The sequence below is a fragment of the Equus asinus genome, chromosome 7 (genome assembly GCF_041296235.1).
Source record: "Equus asinus isolate D_3611 breed Donkey chromosome 7, EquAss-T2T_v2, whole genome shotgun sequence".
In the NCBI taxonomy this organism is placed as follows: Eukaryota; Metazoa; Chordata; class Mammalia; order Perissodactyla; family Equidae; genus Equus; species Equus asinus.
The window spans coordinates 66160331-66177486 of record NC_091796.1 but is presented as its reverse complement, the minus strand read 5'-3'; the positions used below and the strand labels follow the sequence as shown (position 1 = coordinate 66177486).

Sequence of the window (17156 nt, the reverse complement as noted above, 5' to 3'; positions counted from 1 at the left end):
TGACAAGCGATGTGTTGGTCCACACCTGGGATTTGAACCTGTGAACCCGGGGATCCCAAAGTGGAGCATGCAAACTTAACCACTATGCCAGCGGGTGGGCCCTGCTTCACATTTTTTGTTTTCTCCTGCTTCACATTTTTGTTAAGATTTTATTTTTTCCTTTTTCTCCCCAAAGCCCCCCGGTACATAGTTGTGTATTCTTCGTTGTGGGTTCTTCCAGTTGTGGCATGTGGGACGCCGCCTCAGCGTGGTCTGATGAGCAGTGCCATGTCCGCGCCCAGGATTCGAACTAACGAAACACTGGGCCGCCTGCAGCGGAGCGCGCGAACTTAACCACTTGGCCACGGGGCCAGCCCCTGCTTCACATTTTTTATGGTTAATCTTACTATGTCATGTTGAAAAATATTTTTGCTCATTTGATAAAGTTATTCATAAAAATCCAAGGTTATTTAAAAAAAGGATTTAGTCCTTGACAATACTAGTCATCCAATAAACATTGGATTTCTGATTCTCAAACCACTGTAATTATCAACATAATTTAAGTAAAAAGATAGGTATTTGTTAAGTGAGTAAATTTTTCCACCTCAATTTTCTATTTTTTTTTAATTTGTTGTAATACCTAAAACCTATTATTTAGTTTTTTTAAATAAGGTTCTCTCTCTTTCTGGACCATAGCAATGGTTTATGTAGCTGGTCTTCTGACTCCATGTATACATTTAATTGTATTTGTTTTTGTCTCTTTAAATTACGTGCATGGGACATGTCTCTTAACTTGACATTTTCGGGCCTAAAAAATTGGTCGAATATATCCCCAGAAGAGAGATTCTCATTCTATTCTGTTTATTCGCATCCAGGTCGTTTCTTTTAAAGTTGACAGTGAAGAAAATACTTTGGAGTCACAAACCATTGTGACAAATGGAACGGATCCAGATGGAGTCTTATCAAAAATGGAAAAGTTACCTAAGACGAATCTTGCAGCAGTGAAAGGGAGGCCATCCTTCGCACCAGTAGATTTCGTATTTCAGCCTCCGGATGGTCTGAAGAGCTACGAGATAACACCTAGGACTCCCACAAGCACCGCTGCCTGGACGGCCGCTTACAGCTGCAGCTCTTTAAACACGGAAGTGTAAGAATGAGATGTTATTAATGAATTCCTTGCTGAGATGGATAACGAATGCCTTTCTTAGATTTGGCCTGTGCTTTGTAAGTTATTTACTTAGTAAACTATGTTCATTATAAATCATGAAAATTTGACCTTTCCAAAAAGTTCTTCAGAAGGCTACCATAATGTATTTGACAGGTTTGATATTTTCTGTGCATTGCTATTATTTTCATGATTCAATTTGCTTTTTTTTTTGCTTTTAATAAGTGACTTTATTATAAGACTTAGAATTAGATTTTTAGAAAGAAGAAATTGCTATACTGTAGCTCACACGTGGTTTGGATTTTTTTGTTTATTTGTGGTTTTTTTACCAAGTATTACTTTATAAAAACTATCTCTAGGGGCCAGCCCGGTGGCGCAGCGGTTAAGTGCACACATTCCACTTCTTGGTGGCCTGGGGTTTGCTGGTGCGGACATGGCACCGCTTGGCAAAAGCCATGCTGTGGTAGGCGTCCCACTTACAAAGTAGAGGAAGATGGGCAGTCTTCCTCAGCAAAAGGAGGAGGATTGGCAGTAGTTAGCTCAGGGCTAATCTTCCTCAAAAAAAAAAAGGAAAAGAAATGGCAAGGTTGCTTTCCAAAGACTGGCTGGTGGCAGATTGACTAAGAACTGCTCAGCCACATCCGAGACTCCTAAGTGCATATGTCCGGTTGAGAGGTCTTTGCATCTGTGGATCTCATTGCAGGGAGTAAAGATGGGCCTTCCCGCTGGAGGTGTCTACGGTTTTCCCTCCAGATTAGACACATTTTAAAAAACAGAAACATATTTCTATTTTATCCCATGTTTTTAAAAAACAACATAATTTTGAAATCCTTCAATGAGCTATATGGGGTTCATGTTTCATGAAGTGTATTTTTGCTCTTGTTTAGTGATAGGGCTCCAGAAGCAACAAAAGAAACTTTGGCACAGAAATGTAAACCTTCAGCACATCAAGAGTGCGATGGATGGCGCCGTCCTTTGAGTTCCCTGGCAGTCGGGAGCACAGGTGTGGCGTTTTCATGAACTTTTCACTCGCTTCTCTGGGTTATGATTTATCAGAGATTGTTCAGAGCCCTTTTCACCATATGGCTCACCATGTAGCTCAGGGTGTGATCTCAGGGTCAGCGGAGATGGAAAAGCATGGGGAGGGCTATCTGATGACAGAGCTGGAATGAGGACTGCAGACTGAGAGGGGGACCGAAATGTAAATTTGAAGAGATGAAGAACATTGGAGACGCTTTAGAAGGAGATCTGATGAATGAAATCATTGAGGCAGAAATGAAATTTTAAATTTCAATGTTGAGGAAATTGAAGGATTTAAGAAATTTGTCTTGTGGGGGATGTCATTTTAGGAGTTGCTGCTTTGAAATGTATATGTAATGTTTTCTTTAATCTATAGATCGTGTCTTAAATAAAAATGAAACTACTACTGAAAATTTACATGGCCTTCCAATAAAAGAAGTCCCATCACTTGAAATAAATGAGGATCAGACATCTCAGCCACGACATGTGCTGTATTTCAGGTCTGTGCGTGTGTTCCCAGTGTAAGCATTGGGTATTAATGTCCAGACAGTTAAATCCAAGATCAAACTATTTTAACCTTAATATAAGACGTAGATGAATTAGGAGGAAACTGACTTTGGGTGATTTTTTATTTACCTTTTAAATTAAAATTTGTTTTTCAATGGCTAGTATAGTATATTCATGTGGTTCCTAATTTAAAATGTAAAAAAAGGTACAAGTGAGAAGTCTTTTTCCCAACTCTGCTCCCAAACCCACAGTTCAAACCTTCCACAGAGGCAAGTGTTATTCATTTCTTGTGAATACTTCCAGAGATAGATAACGTATATGTAGATAAACAGATACTTTTCTTTTTTTATGTAAACAGTAGCATACTATTCTGTTTTCGTTTGTAAGAGATTCCATTTTAGTCCTTTAAGAACTCTCTCATGCTGTTTTGTGTGTGTTTTAATGGCCACATGGTATCCGGTTGTATGGATACACCACGATTTACGTAATAGGCCCCTGTTGCTGGTTGTTTCCCTTGAGTTCAGTGTAGTAGTATTACTGTCAAGCCTGCAAAGAACAAGCTTGGATGCTTTTCAATCCTCTCCTGTGCAAATATATAAAGACCCCAATTTACATTCCCTCCAGTAAAGTATGGGAGTTCCTATTTTCTCATACCTTTTTTTTTCAAGCAAAAAAACTAAGTTAATGTTTATTTTATAAAAGAAGGATAGAGGGAGATGGTTGGAGGCTCCTTGGCCCACTAAATCATGAGATAGGATTATGTTTCTCCAACTGTGAAGACTGAAAATTAACATCCTGTTTGGGAACCTAAATGCCATGTCACCTGAATGGCTTGGTCACAGATCAGAGGACTGCATCTGGAGAAAGGCCCCAATGCTCCATATCACACGGGAAATGATTACATACTATGTTCTGCAGTGAATGTAGCAAGAAAATTCTCACACCTTTTCCAATGCAGTACTAACAATTTTTTTGAGCTTTGCCAATCAAATGGAGGCGATATTATCTTGTTATAGTTTTAGTACTCATTTGTTGTATTATGAATGAGTATCTTTTTATATGATTGAGAGCCACTTCAACTGTTTTTAGAACATAAGGTTTTATGATTGCAATGGATTTTAGAGATGAGCTACTCCACTGTGTTGTTGGCCTGAGACGTTGAAATAATAAGCAATTTACAACTGAGACGTTGAAATAATAATCAATTTACCCAACTAAATAACGTTGGATCTAAGCCAGGTCTCCTTTTTCATTAATTAAGTTGTTCTCTGTTATGCCCTTAGATATAAACAGCTAAATTTTTCTGCTGAGAAACAAAGACTGTCCTCAGTTTCTCCTGCTAAGATACTTTTTATAAAGAAACTTTAAATTTACCTTGGGCCGGGGTTTCTCAACTGGCACTACTCACACTTCAGATTGGATAATTCTTGTTGTGGGGCCATCCTCTGCATTGCAGGATATTTTGTAACATCCCAGGCCAGTAGCACTCCTCGGGTTTGTGACAATCAAAGATGCTCTTGGGGCTGGCCCAGTGACACAGCGGTTAAGTGTGCACATTCCACTTTGGCGGCCCGAGGTTCGCCGGTTCGGATCCCAGGTGCAGACATGGCACTGCTTGGCACGCCATGCTGTGGTAGGCATCCCATATATAAAGTAGAGGAAGATGGGCACGGACGTTAGCTCAGGGCCAATCTTCCTCAGCAAAAAGAGGAGGATTGGTGGCGGTTAGCTCAGGGCTAATCTTCCTCAAAAAAAAAAAAAAGAAAAAAAGATACTCTAGACATTGCCAGATGTCCCCTTGGGGGAAAAATTGACCTGTGTTGAGAACCACTGCCCTGGGACAAGCAAAGCCTACTAATTAGAATCTGTGAGGCCCTAACACTGTAATTCCAGACTTACAGAGTTTAGCTTCAACTTACTCTTGGCAGTTGGGTTGGTCTTAGTTCCATGGGCAATACCAGAACTAAAAATGGAACTCAGGCGTGTCTGGTTCTTTCTCTTCAGCCTCTGAAAAATAAGAACAGAAAGAACTAGAAATATTAGCTGAAAAGTGGCTCTTGGCATTAATCGTCCACATAAGTTTTAGGTGTAGAAGGATGGACATATATAGGCTATCAACTTGTATTTATGAATTTTAGTATATCACAGCTCGTAAAATAATGAAGCATCAACTCTGGAAAATTACTATTGTATAAATGTCATATTGCTAATATTTAGCTATTAGTATGAGAAACATTTGTAAAATTGAAACATATGTCGTAATTTTAGAAAGATTCTCCAGTCAGAAACTGAAAAACTAACCTCACACTGCCTTGAGTGGGAAAGGAAGCTTGAATTGGACATTCCAGATGAAGGTGAGGGAACATTTATATCTTTTATGTCTTACCTTTGTTTATTTTAATATGTTTACATTTATCTGAAACATAAAAATCTAGTGTTGTCCAACTTTATAGTTTTGTTATTCAAACTAGCAAGAATTTTTCGTATCTCAACATATGTTTGCTAATATCTCTGTGCTAAAATGGTACATGGCTTAAAATATGTAAGTAATTAGAATATTAACCATCATTCCTGAGAGTTAAACGCTTGCCTATTAGATTTTTTTATGACTTTTTTGAGTGACATCTATATCTAGTATTGTTTAATTATGCAAAAATATTTTCTGAATGAAAATTACCTAAATAAATATGGAACAGATTTTCTGAAAAGTTCCTTAATCTTATTTGGGGAAGCTGAAAAAATCATTTGTGTCTGTGTGAAGTCCTTAGATGCTGATGTACAGTGAGTTGTTTGAGGTTGAATTCTTATAAAACTCAAGGTGAGCAGAATGCTGTTTACTATGTAGCAACATATATGAGAATGAATATTGCTACGTTTTAGCGGGAACAGAAGCAGACAGTCAATGCTCAGTATTTGTATGACAAAGTTTTGTAGTAGATGTTTTTTTGTTTTGCTTTAAGGTAAGAGTTTGATTCTGGAAGCCCCAGGATATTTGGGGTGAGGTCGTCTTATCAGCTGGCTGACTTGCAATCAAGGTCCTGTTTTGTTCTTTAACTTTTAAAAATCTCATGTTTCCTTTAGCCAAAGATCTTATTCGCCTCGCAGTTGGTCAAACAAGACTCCTTATGAAAGAAAGGTTCAAACAGTTTGAAGAACTGGTGGACGATTGTGAATATAAACGAGGCGAAAAGGATACCACCTGTACAGACCTGGATGGCTTTTGGGATATGGTTAGCCTTCAGGTATGTGGTCAGGATTTGGAATGGATTAACTTTCGAGTCTCATGTTTTTGGAAGTGATTTGCATTCCCTAATGAGTAATGATGATCAGCATCTTTTCATGTGCTTGTTAGACATTCATGTGTCTTCTTCGGTGAAATATCTGTTCAAATCTTTTTGCCCATTTTTTAATTGAGTTTGTCTTTTTATTATTGAGTTGTAAGTGTTCTTTGTATATTCTGGATACAAGTCCTTTATCAGAAATATTTGCAAATATTTCCTCCCAGTTTGTGGCTTGTTCTTTAATTTTCTTAATGGTATCTTTTGAAATGCAGATGTTTTTAATTTTGATGAAGTTCAGTTTATCAATTTTTTTATGTTGTGATTTTGGCATTATTTCCAAGAACTCTTTTTGCCTAACCATAGGTCACAAAGATTTTATCTTATGTTTTCTTTTAAAACTTTTATCTCTTTCACTTAGGTCTGTGAACATTTGGAGTTCAGTTTTTTAAAAAATTAAGTTGTGATTAATTTTTTTTTTTTTGCTAGGAAAGATTTGCCCTGAGCGAATCTGTTGCCAATCTTCCTCTCTTTTTTTTTCTCCCCAAAGCCCCACTACATAGTTGTGTAGTCTAGTTGTAAGTCCTACTAGTTCTTCTGTGTGAGCTGCCACAGCATAGCTACTGCCAGACAAGTGATGTGGTTCCACAACCGGGAACCGAACCTGGGCTGCTGAAGCAGAGCATACCGAACTTTGACCACTAGGTTATCAGGGCTGGCTCCGGAATCCATTTTTGTGTGTGGCGTGGGAAAGAGTCTAAATTCATATTTTTTCTTGTGGATATCCACTTTTCCCAGTACTGTTTGTTGAAAAAACTATCTTTTCTTCATTGAATTGCATTGGCACTTTTGTTGAAAATCAGTTGGTCATTTAAATTTCTTTGAGAGAGCAAGATTGAGAGGACCTACATGTGTAAATGCATAGTAAGGAGACTCAAAGCATATTTACCCAACTGTTGACAGTGGTTACCACTTTGAGGAGATTGGAAATACCAGAAGGATGGGGATCACACATTCCCATCCTGCTAGTATGTATATTATTTGAGTCCTTTATTTTTTTATTTTTTAAGATTTTTTTTTTTTGTATTTTTTTCCTTTTTCTCCCCAAAGCCCCCCAGTACATAGTTGTATATTCTTCGTTGTGGGTCCTTCTAATTGTGGCATGTGGGATGCTGCCTCAGTGTGGTTTGATGAGCAGTGCCATGTCCGTGCCCAGGATTCGAACCAACGAAACACTGGGCCGCCTGCAGCGGAGCGCACAAACTTAACCACTCGGCCACGGGGCCAGCCCCTATTTGAGTCCTTTAAAATGAGATTGTGTCAGGGTCAGCCCAGTGGTATAGTGGTTAAACATGGCACATTCCACTTCATTGGCCCAGGGTTTGTGGATTCCAATCCCAGGCATGGACCTACACCACTCATCAAGCCATGCTGTGGTGGCGACCCACATACAAAATAGGGGAAGACTGGCACAAATGTTAGCTCAGGGCCAGTCTTCCTCAAGCAAAAAAAGAAGAGGATTGGTAACTTATGTTAGCTCAGGGCCGATCTCCTTGCCAAAAAAATAAAAATAAAAATAAAATGAGATTGTGTCAAGAGAAAGAGAAGGCAAGCTACAGACTGGGGGAAAATTTTGCAAAAGACCTATCTGATAAAGGGCTGTTTTCTAAAATATACAAAGAACTCTTAAAACTCAACAATAATACAACAAACAACCTGATTAAAAAATGGGCAAAAGACCTGAACAGAGAGACACTTTATCAAAGAAGACAGATGGATGGCAAGTAAGTGTATGAAAAGATAAGATGCTCAACATCATATGCCCTTGGGGAATTGCCAGTTAAAACTACAATCAGACACCAGTACACACTTATTAGAATGGCAAAGATCCAAACCGCTGACAGCACCGGATGCTGGTGAGGATGTGGAGCAACAGGAGCGCTCATTCATCGCTGGTGGGGGTGCAAAATGGAGCAGCCACTTTGGAAGACAGTTTGGCAGTTTCTTACAAAACTAAACAGTCTTAACCATACGATCCTGCAATCTCGCTCCTTGGTGTTTATCCAAATGAGTTGAAAACCTGTGTCCATACAAAAATGTGCGCACAGATGTTAATAGCAGCTTTATTCATAATTGCCAAGACTTGGAAGCAACGAATATGCTCCTCAGTAGGAGAAGGGATACATAAACTGTAAAAAAACAAAAACGAAAACAAAAAAAGGGAGAGAGATTGTGTTCACACTGTACAGTTTAGGATATCTCTCCTACCATTTTAGTCATCAAAATAATTTAGGAGAGTTATTCACATATGGCATTCTTTATGTAGATTTTTGAGGTTTATAACACCAAAAATAACAGTGAACAATTTTACCATAAGAATTTTTTATTTGAATACTAAATTGAGAATGATTTAGTCTAATTTTATGTCACCAGTCCAAGTCTTTTTCAAATTTTTTGAAGCTTCAGTTCATCAGTTTGTAAATTTAATTTGGTTAGCATTAATCTGATAAACTTGTGCTTTACTTATTAACAGGTACAGGATGTAAACCAAAAATTCAACAATCTGACCAAACTGGAGGAGTGTGAATGGCAAAACAATAATAATCCAAGCAAAAAAGTCTTTCAGGTAAATTTGTGGATTTCTAATATAGACTGTTTTACTTTAATGAATTTAAGCTTTAGAAACATTTGGCTTCAGATTTTTCATCATTTCACAAAATGTGTCTTCTATTACTTATAATGTCCTGATTGTCTTTGAAGAAAGAGTAAGGAAAGGTCAACACAAAATTCAGGATGGTCATTTCTGAGGGGCAGGTGGGGGCTGAGATTGGATTTGGTCCCCCTGATAGCTTCTGAGTTGCTAAGTAGTGGTATGTACCTGTGTGTTTTATTCTTTAAACTGTACCTATACATTGTTTTGTAGTAATAATAGCAGTGGTACATAATTTATATAATGCTTAGTATGTGCCAAATATGCTTCCCAGGCCGTCACACACATTGACTCAGTTAATCCTCACAACAGCCCTGTGAGGTGGGTGCCGTTATCCTGGGTGGGGAATCTGAGGCCCAGGAAGACTCGACCATGTGCCCAAGGTGGAGCTGGATTTCTCACTCCAGAACCCATGTTCTTAACCCACGGGCTGTGCCGTCTCTCTGCTTCATATACTCTTGTGTGTGATATATTTCAAAGTGAAAGAACTTTTTAAGGAGAAAAGGGGAACAATGACTCTTAGAATCTCTCTCTTCTTCCCAAATTTTATCATGTAAAATTTCCTATTTTCTCTGTAAAATTGGCTTTGTTGACATGATAGATTCCATTCTTATCTATTTGTAGCAGTTTTTTTCCTAGAAATATTTTAACTCCAAGTTTTTAGTTCAGATTGATACTTCTCAAACCACCTTGGAGCACTGCCACTTTTTCTTTTAGATTTTAGAGAAATGCGTGTGGTTGTAAAATGAAGTTTCTAATCTGGTACTTTATTATGCTATGTAATCCGAAGAAAAACTCTGTTTTGAATCCTATCTTAGGAGTTTAAGATGTTAGAGTATTAAAAGATTATTGTAGGATTATTTTACTAATGAAGTCTCCTTATTTTACTAATGAAGTAATGTCTTAGAAAGACATTAGTAATGTCTTACTAATGACAAAGGCCCTGAGGACAGTGACGAGATTGACTGAATGAATTTCAAGTCTATTAAACAGGAAGGATGCTTGAACATTTGGACCTCCTGTGGGCATTTCTTATCGGGTGCTTAGTCCTGGGAACAGAACACCATCAGTGACACTGATATGGCTGTGCCACTATGGGGTTCTATTGGAGCCTTGTAATTCTGCCCCTTACCACCAGGTGTCTCTCTCCTACCTTATTTTATAGGCCACCGTTAAGATTACTGAACAAGTAAAATCAAACTAATCTTTTATCTGTACTTTGAAACCATTCCCTCAGACCTCTTATTCATTGACCTCTCATTCCATCAGTTAGCCTTGTTCTCGCTTTTCCATGAGTTTTTAGACATGTTGAAGGGTCTTGTCTTTGTTTACATTCAACAACAGCTAACCCTATGGTGTCCGCTTGCCCCTCCAGTTATCTGTGCCCCGTTGCTGTCTTTCTCCCCAACCCCGGCCAAGCCTCCTGAGGAAGTTGTCTAGACTGTCTTTACTATTTGGATTCCCAGTTACCTCTCCAGCTCACTGCAGTTCAGCCTCACCCCTCTCTATACCCCTAGAACAGTTGTCACCAAGGTTATTGATCCACCTGTTGCTGGAATTATTAGGCACTTAAGAATTATAAAATCTAACCCCTCTGCAGCATTAAACACAGTCTACTTGCTGTTTCATGAAATTACTTCCTGCTGATTTTCCTCCTACCTCTGTGCCCATGCTTTTTTTTTCTTTCTTTCTTTCTTTTTGTTGAAGAAGATTGGCCCTGAGCTAACATCTGTTGCCAATTTTTTTTTCCTATTTTTTTTCTCCCAAAGCCCCAGCTTTGGGGCTGTTGTATATCCTAGTTGTATATCCTAGTTGAAAGTCATTCTAGTTCTATGTGGGATGTTGCCTCAGCATGGCTTGATCAGCGGTGTGTAGGCATGCACCCAGGGTCCAAATCAGTGAACCCCAGGCCACCAAATCAGAGCGCACTAACTTAACCACTCAGCCACAGGGCTAGCCCCTCTGTGCCTATTCTTTAGTCTTATTTGCAAGTTTCTGTTTTCCATTTATCCCTTCAATTTTTTGTGATGTTCAGACTTCCTACCTCAACTCTCCTCTCTCCTTCCGTATTCTTCCTGTGCAATCTTACCTACCCTGTGAAGATTCCCAAATCTGTATTTCAAACCACACTTTTTGCTAAGCTCTAGGTCTGTATATCCTGACTCAGTATACCTTAAAATCAATATATCCCCAACTGAAACCGTCTCCACACACCCTGGTGTGCCCCTGTCTCAGAGAATGGCATTACCATCCCACCAGGTGTCCAAGATAGAAGCCTGGGCATCTCCTTTGTTTCTTTGCTTTCTCTATTTCTCCATCCCCACCCCACACATCCAGTATGCTAAGTCCTCTCCACTCTACCTGTTAAATAGCTCTTCGCTTTTCCCACTTTTTCCTCAGTTTAACCACCTTCGTCTTTTCCCAGCACCACTGCAGTAGTGTCCTCCCTAATTGGCTGTAACCCTCCAGTCCCTTCTCCAGGCTGTAGCCAGAGTGACCTTTCTAAAACACAGGTCCAATGATGTTAATCTCCTGATGAACACTCCTCAGGAGTCGCTGTTCCTTTGTCCTCTGTGTAATGCAGCTCCTTACGTGCCAGCGACGTTATGATCCAGCTGGGGCTCCTCTCTTGCTTTAGGCTTTCCTTCACTTCTGGTTTAGTAAACATGCTGTTCTCTCTCGGGGCCCTTCCCTCACCCCGTCTCTTAGCCTGGCTAGCTGTGATTTCAGCTTGGGTGCTGCTTCCTGTAAGCCTTTCTTGGTGCCTCTGAAGGATGTTTGGGTGTTATTCCCGTATGCTCTTACAACCCTCTGATTTCTCTCCAGCATGCCATTTATCTTTATCTGCCTAACTCTTCACTGTGAAGCACGAACTCCCTGAGGGCAGGAACTTTGTCCTTTACCTTTGACCCCAGCATGTTTAGCACATACTAGGAACTTGATAAGTATGAGACGAATGTGTGAAATATTTTAGGTATGCTTTATTTACTTTTCTTATAAAATGATAATGAGTCGCTTTAGTAAATGTCATAATTTCTCTTTATAGAAAAAAGTTGTTTCGGGTATAGCAAGTAAACCAAAACAGGACGATGCTGGGAGAATTGCAGCCAGAAGTCGCCTTGCTGCTGTGAAGAAGGCGGTGAGAGAGAGGATGCAGCGGGGAGAGCAGGCTGGGGCCGCGGGCTCTGCGGTGCCGAAGGAAGTTGATCAAATAGTGTTTGACGCTGGATTTTTTAGAATTGAAAGTCCCGTTAAATCGTTCTCAGGTTAGTTTTTCTGCTGAGACTACTAAGTATTTGGGTTGGATGGGAGCTTGTACAGGAGGTGAAAAAGTTTTCACAGGAAGCGATATAAGCTGTCTGTTGTTTCCGGAAAATAGACCACATCCTCACCCCTAAACACTTGCAGATTTCGTTTGATGGATGGGATTAGATTACCTGAAGTGACATATCTCCTGGAGTTGCATTTCTGTGTTTCCTGAGTGACTTCACTTCTGTTATTAGCCCCTAACCCCACGGTCCTGGGAGGAAGGTCACAGGTCCCAAGAGGGAAGGGAGATGATGAGCATGAGGAGTGAGGTGATTTTCTTCAGGTTGGTGCCAGGCTGGATGAGAATTTCAGCAGCAAAGGAAGCTTAGGCACCAAAACATCACACTTCTCTGGCTGTGCTTAAAAATGATGCTTATGGAAGGTGGGTTTGGTTTTATTTTCATTTGTATCAAAACTTTTGCCCAGATCTTCTTGAAACACAGTAAATGTGCTAATTTCAAAATATTCCAATGAAACCACCTAAGGTAGACCCCAGATGAAGTAAGACCTATTAAAAATCAACAACAGGGGCTGGGCCTTCCTGGTGGCATAGTGGCCGGGCTTGTGCACTATGCTTCGGTGGCCCAGGGTTTGCCGGTTTGAATCCTGGGCACAGACCTACACACTGTTCATCAAGCCATGCTGTAGCAGCATCCCATATACCAAATGGAGGACGATTGCCACAGAGGTTGGCTCAGTGGCAATCTTCCTCACCAAAAAAAAAAAAAATCAACAGCAGATACTAATCCATGTTGGATATAAGTAGCATTTTACATTAGACCTAACTATTGGGGATCCTTTATTGTTTGTGAAGACTCAGAATTAGAGAAATTCCCTGAAGTTTTTTTAGTTCTCCTCCGTTGAAAAGGACATCCTCAAACCTTTCTTCAAAATGACCAATTTTTCTTCCCTAATGACTCCTCCTACCTACTTTGTTGCGATTGTCATGTGTTAGGAAAGGGCTCTTGTGTTTTTGTTATAATGTGGTGCGTGATAGTTTTGCTGCCTCTCTTCTGTTGCTGCTCTGTGGTGCTCTTCTGGCTGGGGCCTAAGGCAAAATAAACATCACCTTGGCCAGACATTTCATGTTCTCCAGCTGTGTTCCTCATTGAGCATCTTTTCGGTACCTTTAATATTACAAGCATGAGATTTGTTTGTAGGAGACTCTTTATACTGAAATTAAGGATGAAACTTTTACTAAGACATTTAACTACGTTTGAAAAATGTTATGGGGGCCGTCTGGTGGTGCAGCAGTTAAGTTCGCATGTTCTGCTTCGGCGGCCCAGGGTTTGCCAGTTCAAGTCCTGGGTGCAGACCTACGCACCGCTTGTCAAGCCATGCTGTGGCAGGCGTCCCACGTATAAAGTAGAGGAAGATGGGCACGGATGTTAGCTCAGGGTCAGTCTTCCTCAGCAAAAAGAGGAGGATTGGCAGCAGATGTTAGCTCAGCACTGATCTTCCTCAAAAAAAAAAAGTTGTACCATAAGATGACCTACATTTTTGTCTTAGCATTTGATATATGGAACTTTTCGTATCTTTCAAAGCTTTGTCCATTTCTAACAACCCTTGGCTGTAAGAATATTCCTCTTTTTTTTTTTTAATTTTTTATTTTTCCTTCTTCTTCTCCCCAAAGCCCCCCAGTACATAGTTGCATATTCTAGTTGTAGGTCCTTCCAGCTGTGCCATGTGGGACGCCGCCTCAGCGTGGCCTGATGAGCGGTGCCATGTCCGCACCCAGGATCTGAACTGGTGAAACCCTGGGCTGCCTAAGCGGAGCACGCAAACCCAACCACTGGGCGGCCCCAGAGAATATTCTTTAAAAAATTAAAAATTCTTCTTTTTTTTTCAGCAGTATTTGATAATAAAAATCTCATGACTGAATGCCATCTTCTTGATTCAGTAAGTTTCCCAACTTAATCTGAAAAGTTTCTTTATATTCTAGATTTGTTTTGTAAAGTGAATGTTACTCAGTTTTTAATTGAAGTACAGCTTAAAATTTGCATCTTGTTATTGTTTTTTTACTCTGAAATCTATTTGTTATTCATTTTTATCAAAATGGGAACAAAATTTCATGTTTACATACTTTAAAATATAGTATGTTTTAGTATTACACTCTGAAGGTGTATTTCCTTATGTGACTTATATGTCAAATGTGCTGTGATGAGTCGGTTGAGTACTTGAATATCTAACATGTGGCCCGGGTTATGCAGGTGTTTCTAAGTGATGCAGGAAAGTGTAAGGCAAGGTTTCCGTCCATCTGAAGCATGCGCTTGGGGACACGATGTCTAGCCTAGCTTCATTTGTCATTGGCTGTTTTCATTGTCATTTGCTTAGATTACTCTATTTATGTTTTATTTTATTTGGAAGCCCCCAGCCTTTACTTTTGGTGACCTCTTGCCTCTAACTCCAGCTCCAGCATTAGCCCTCTGGGCGGGCTTCCTGTAGACACTCTCATCACTCCCGTGTTGCCTCATGTCCAGGCACAGTTGCACACGTTTAATGTCTTATGAGGAGAGTGATATGAATGTTATGTTCCTAAAGCATGTTGTAACTTCAGGGCTCCATTTCCCACCCTGGGCCCGTCTCCACCAGAGCATCTGGCTCGTGTTCAGGGCCACTGGCACAGGCTCGATGCAGCAGTGCTCTCTTGCCCACTGCGGGTTTGCTGCCCTGGTTTTCTGCTCTTCCACGTGGTTCTAGCTCAGCGACCTGGGGTAGACCTTCGCCAGGTGATTTTAATGTGTAGCCCGGCTGACAACTCTGGTGTACAGCCTTACCTTGAAATTTTCCAGGGCAATCGCTAAAATGGCTCAGGGAATGGCCTTGGTTTGCTGATCTTTGATTTCCGGATATAAACAATTCATTACGGCAAGTATAGGATCAAACAGCAGCAACTGTTGTTAACCTCATGAAGCCTGGCCAATGCTTGGCTTCCTGAAGCCACCAGCTCCTTCAGGACCTCTGTTATCTTGGCTTTCATTGGCTCTCAAAGATGCCTTCTTGGTGTGTCTGGGTGTCTCCGGGGCAGAAGGAAGTGTGTTACTGTGACCCACACTCTGGTCCTTCTTGGTTCCAGCTGCTTTTAATCGCAGGCTGAGACCGGAGGGTCAGGCACTTCAGCATAAGGCCCATTTACAGAAACCTGACTTCTTCTTATTCCTAGATCTGAACTCAGAATGATAGGTTCTGATAATATATGATCTTATAAGTAAATCCTGAAGCTAATGAATCATAGTATTCTGTTTTTCATATATTAGTAATATGATTACAAGTACTTCACAGTTATCTATACATTATCTTGCTGATAAATTTTAGTACCTAATAATTTACTCTCCCTGTGAATTCTTTTCTACTTCTGTATATATTAGAATTTTGATTTTTTGATATACTCTTGTTGGTCCCCTGGTCCATTTCAGACCCACATTATGACTTGCTCCATGGCATCATTTGAGCCTGAACCGGGGCTTGAGGGGGAACAGAGGAAAGGATCCCACAGGATCCCACTAGTAAACGGCGTATTGAGTGCGGCTCTGTGGGTTAGGATTTGTGGACTCTACAGAAGAGGCTTAAGATGTGGCCTCAGTTTTATTCATCCTGCATGTGCTGCTGAGTCCATTTACATGCTAATCGCCTTTTCAATGAAAAAAGCTATAGTTTTAAAATTATATCTGCTGGAAAGTAGCATAATCATTATGTTAATAATTTTATTATGTACAAAATGTTATTTATGTTATTAATTAATCCACTATTAGCTTGCAATGTTGCAGACTAAGTTGGTGAAACTCGAGCGTTACTTTAGTGACTTCTCTGACTTTGTTCTCTAGCCACGCCCGGGGTGCAGCGAACCCTTCACGCAGGTGGAGAGGAGACGACAGGAGCACGCCAGACCCGCTTCCTTTGGTGGGGACTTAATTGCCTTTTCACCTCGCACGCCTCCTAGTGGAAATCAACCAGAAGAACTATGAATTAGAAAAAGCAAAACATTTCTCTTCATATCCTCCATGCTGTAGTGTATTCTTCAAATATTGAAAAGTTAAAGAATATGGATTTGTGTTCACTTCTATTTAATTCACTTATATAATGTCGTGTAATGTCTTAATATTCAGTGTTCACCAAAGTGTGTTTTAGATATGATACTGTTTCTCAAGGGAAGTGGGGATATTTTGTACTTTATGCAGAATAAAAAATGCACTGTGCCTAGCCTCTCTTGTTTAAAATGTTTAAGCCTAGGGGCTGGCCCAGTGGCGCAGTGGTTAAGTTCTCGTGCTCTGCTTCGGCGGCCCGGGGTTCGCTGGTTCGGATCCCGGGTGCAGACATGGCACCGCTTGGCACGCCATGCTGTGGTGGGCATCCCACATATAAAGTAGAGGAAGATGGGCACAGATGTTAGCTCAGGGCCAGGCTTCCTCAACAAAAAGAGGAGGATTGGCGGCAGATATTAGCTCAGGGCTAATCTCCCTCAAAAAAAAAAAAAAGTTAAGCTTAAAGCTAAGTATACTTACAGCTTATGAACATTCTTCAGTTTAATCAAAACATGTTAAACTTTGACAGAAATATTTACATCCTTTCATACGCTATTCTTAGTTTGAAGTCTTAAATTTGTTGGTGTTGAGCAGCTTTGCAGGCTGCATTTTCCAGGTGTACTGCGTTTCTTTAGATGAGCTTTCTGGATTCTGAACTCAGTTTACATGCTGCTGTTTCAAATGGTCAAATTATTAGAGGTGCCCATTAAAGTTTTGCCTTTTTCCTTTTTCCTTTGACATAACTGACAGCCTTTGAAGGAAATGCCTTCTTCCTTTGAGGAGAATTATATCAATCACAATGGGTTTGAAATGTTCTTTTATAAGACTCTCACCTATGAGATTGTAGAAGGCAGGACCGTCAGAATAACGGAGCACCAAGAAGACTCGGAGTAGCTAAAGCTGTGACCAGACCTGGGTCCACTTGTTTCTGTCAGCAAATGGGTTGAGGGTTGGAGGTGTTGACCAAACAAGCAGGAACTTGATGGATAATCCCTCGAGATTAGGGGTTTGCAAACAAGAAAAGAAAATGCATCCACTTCTGTTGTCAGAGGAAGGTGTGTTCGGCTTGTGGGGGAGACGATGTTTATTACCAAGTCCATGTGAGCAGTTGGGAGGCTGTGTCAGGAATGTTCCCAGAATGCCTAGTCTTACCAGAGATTAAGGTA

General features: G+C 40.4%; 1 protein-coding gene across 4 annotated transcripts in view; it reads left to right on the top strand.

Annotated features, from left to right (window-relative positions):
• Positions 1 to 16169, top strand: part of DLGAP5 (DLG associated protein 5) — a 28116-nt gene extending 11947 nt beyond the window's left edge. For 2 of the 4 annotated variants that reach the window (XM_070513664.1, XM_014864687.3), the window contains exons 7-15: positions 855 to 1126; positions 2032 to 2147; positions 2541 to 2664; positions 4940 to 5025; positions 5753 to 5913; positions 8483 to 8575; positions 11706 to 11925; positions 13821 to 13867; positions 15793 to 16169. In XM_070513664.1, the coding sequence (XP_070369765.1) occupies positions 855 to 1126; positions 2032 to 2147; positions 2541 to 2664; positions 4940 to 5025; positions 5753 to 5913; positions 8483 to 8575; positions 11706 to 11925; positions 13821 to 13867; positions 15793 to 15933 (1260 nt within the window). In that variant the 3' untranslated portion in view covers positions 15934 to 16169. Of the gene's footprint in view, positions 1 to 854; positions 1127 to 2031; positions 2148 to 2540; positions 2665 to 4939; positions 5026 to 5752; positions 5914 to 8482; positions 8576 to 11705; positions 11926 to 13817; positions 13868 to 15792 lie in introns of all 4 variants that reach the window. The other 2 variants (XM_014864688.3, XM_014864686.3) reach the window with 1 other exon arrangement.
• Positions 16170 to 17156: the final 987 nt, after the last annotated feature.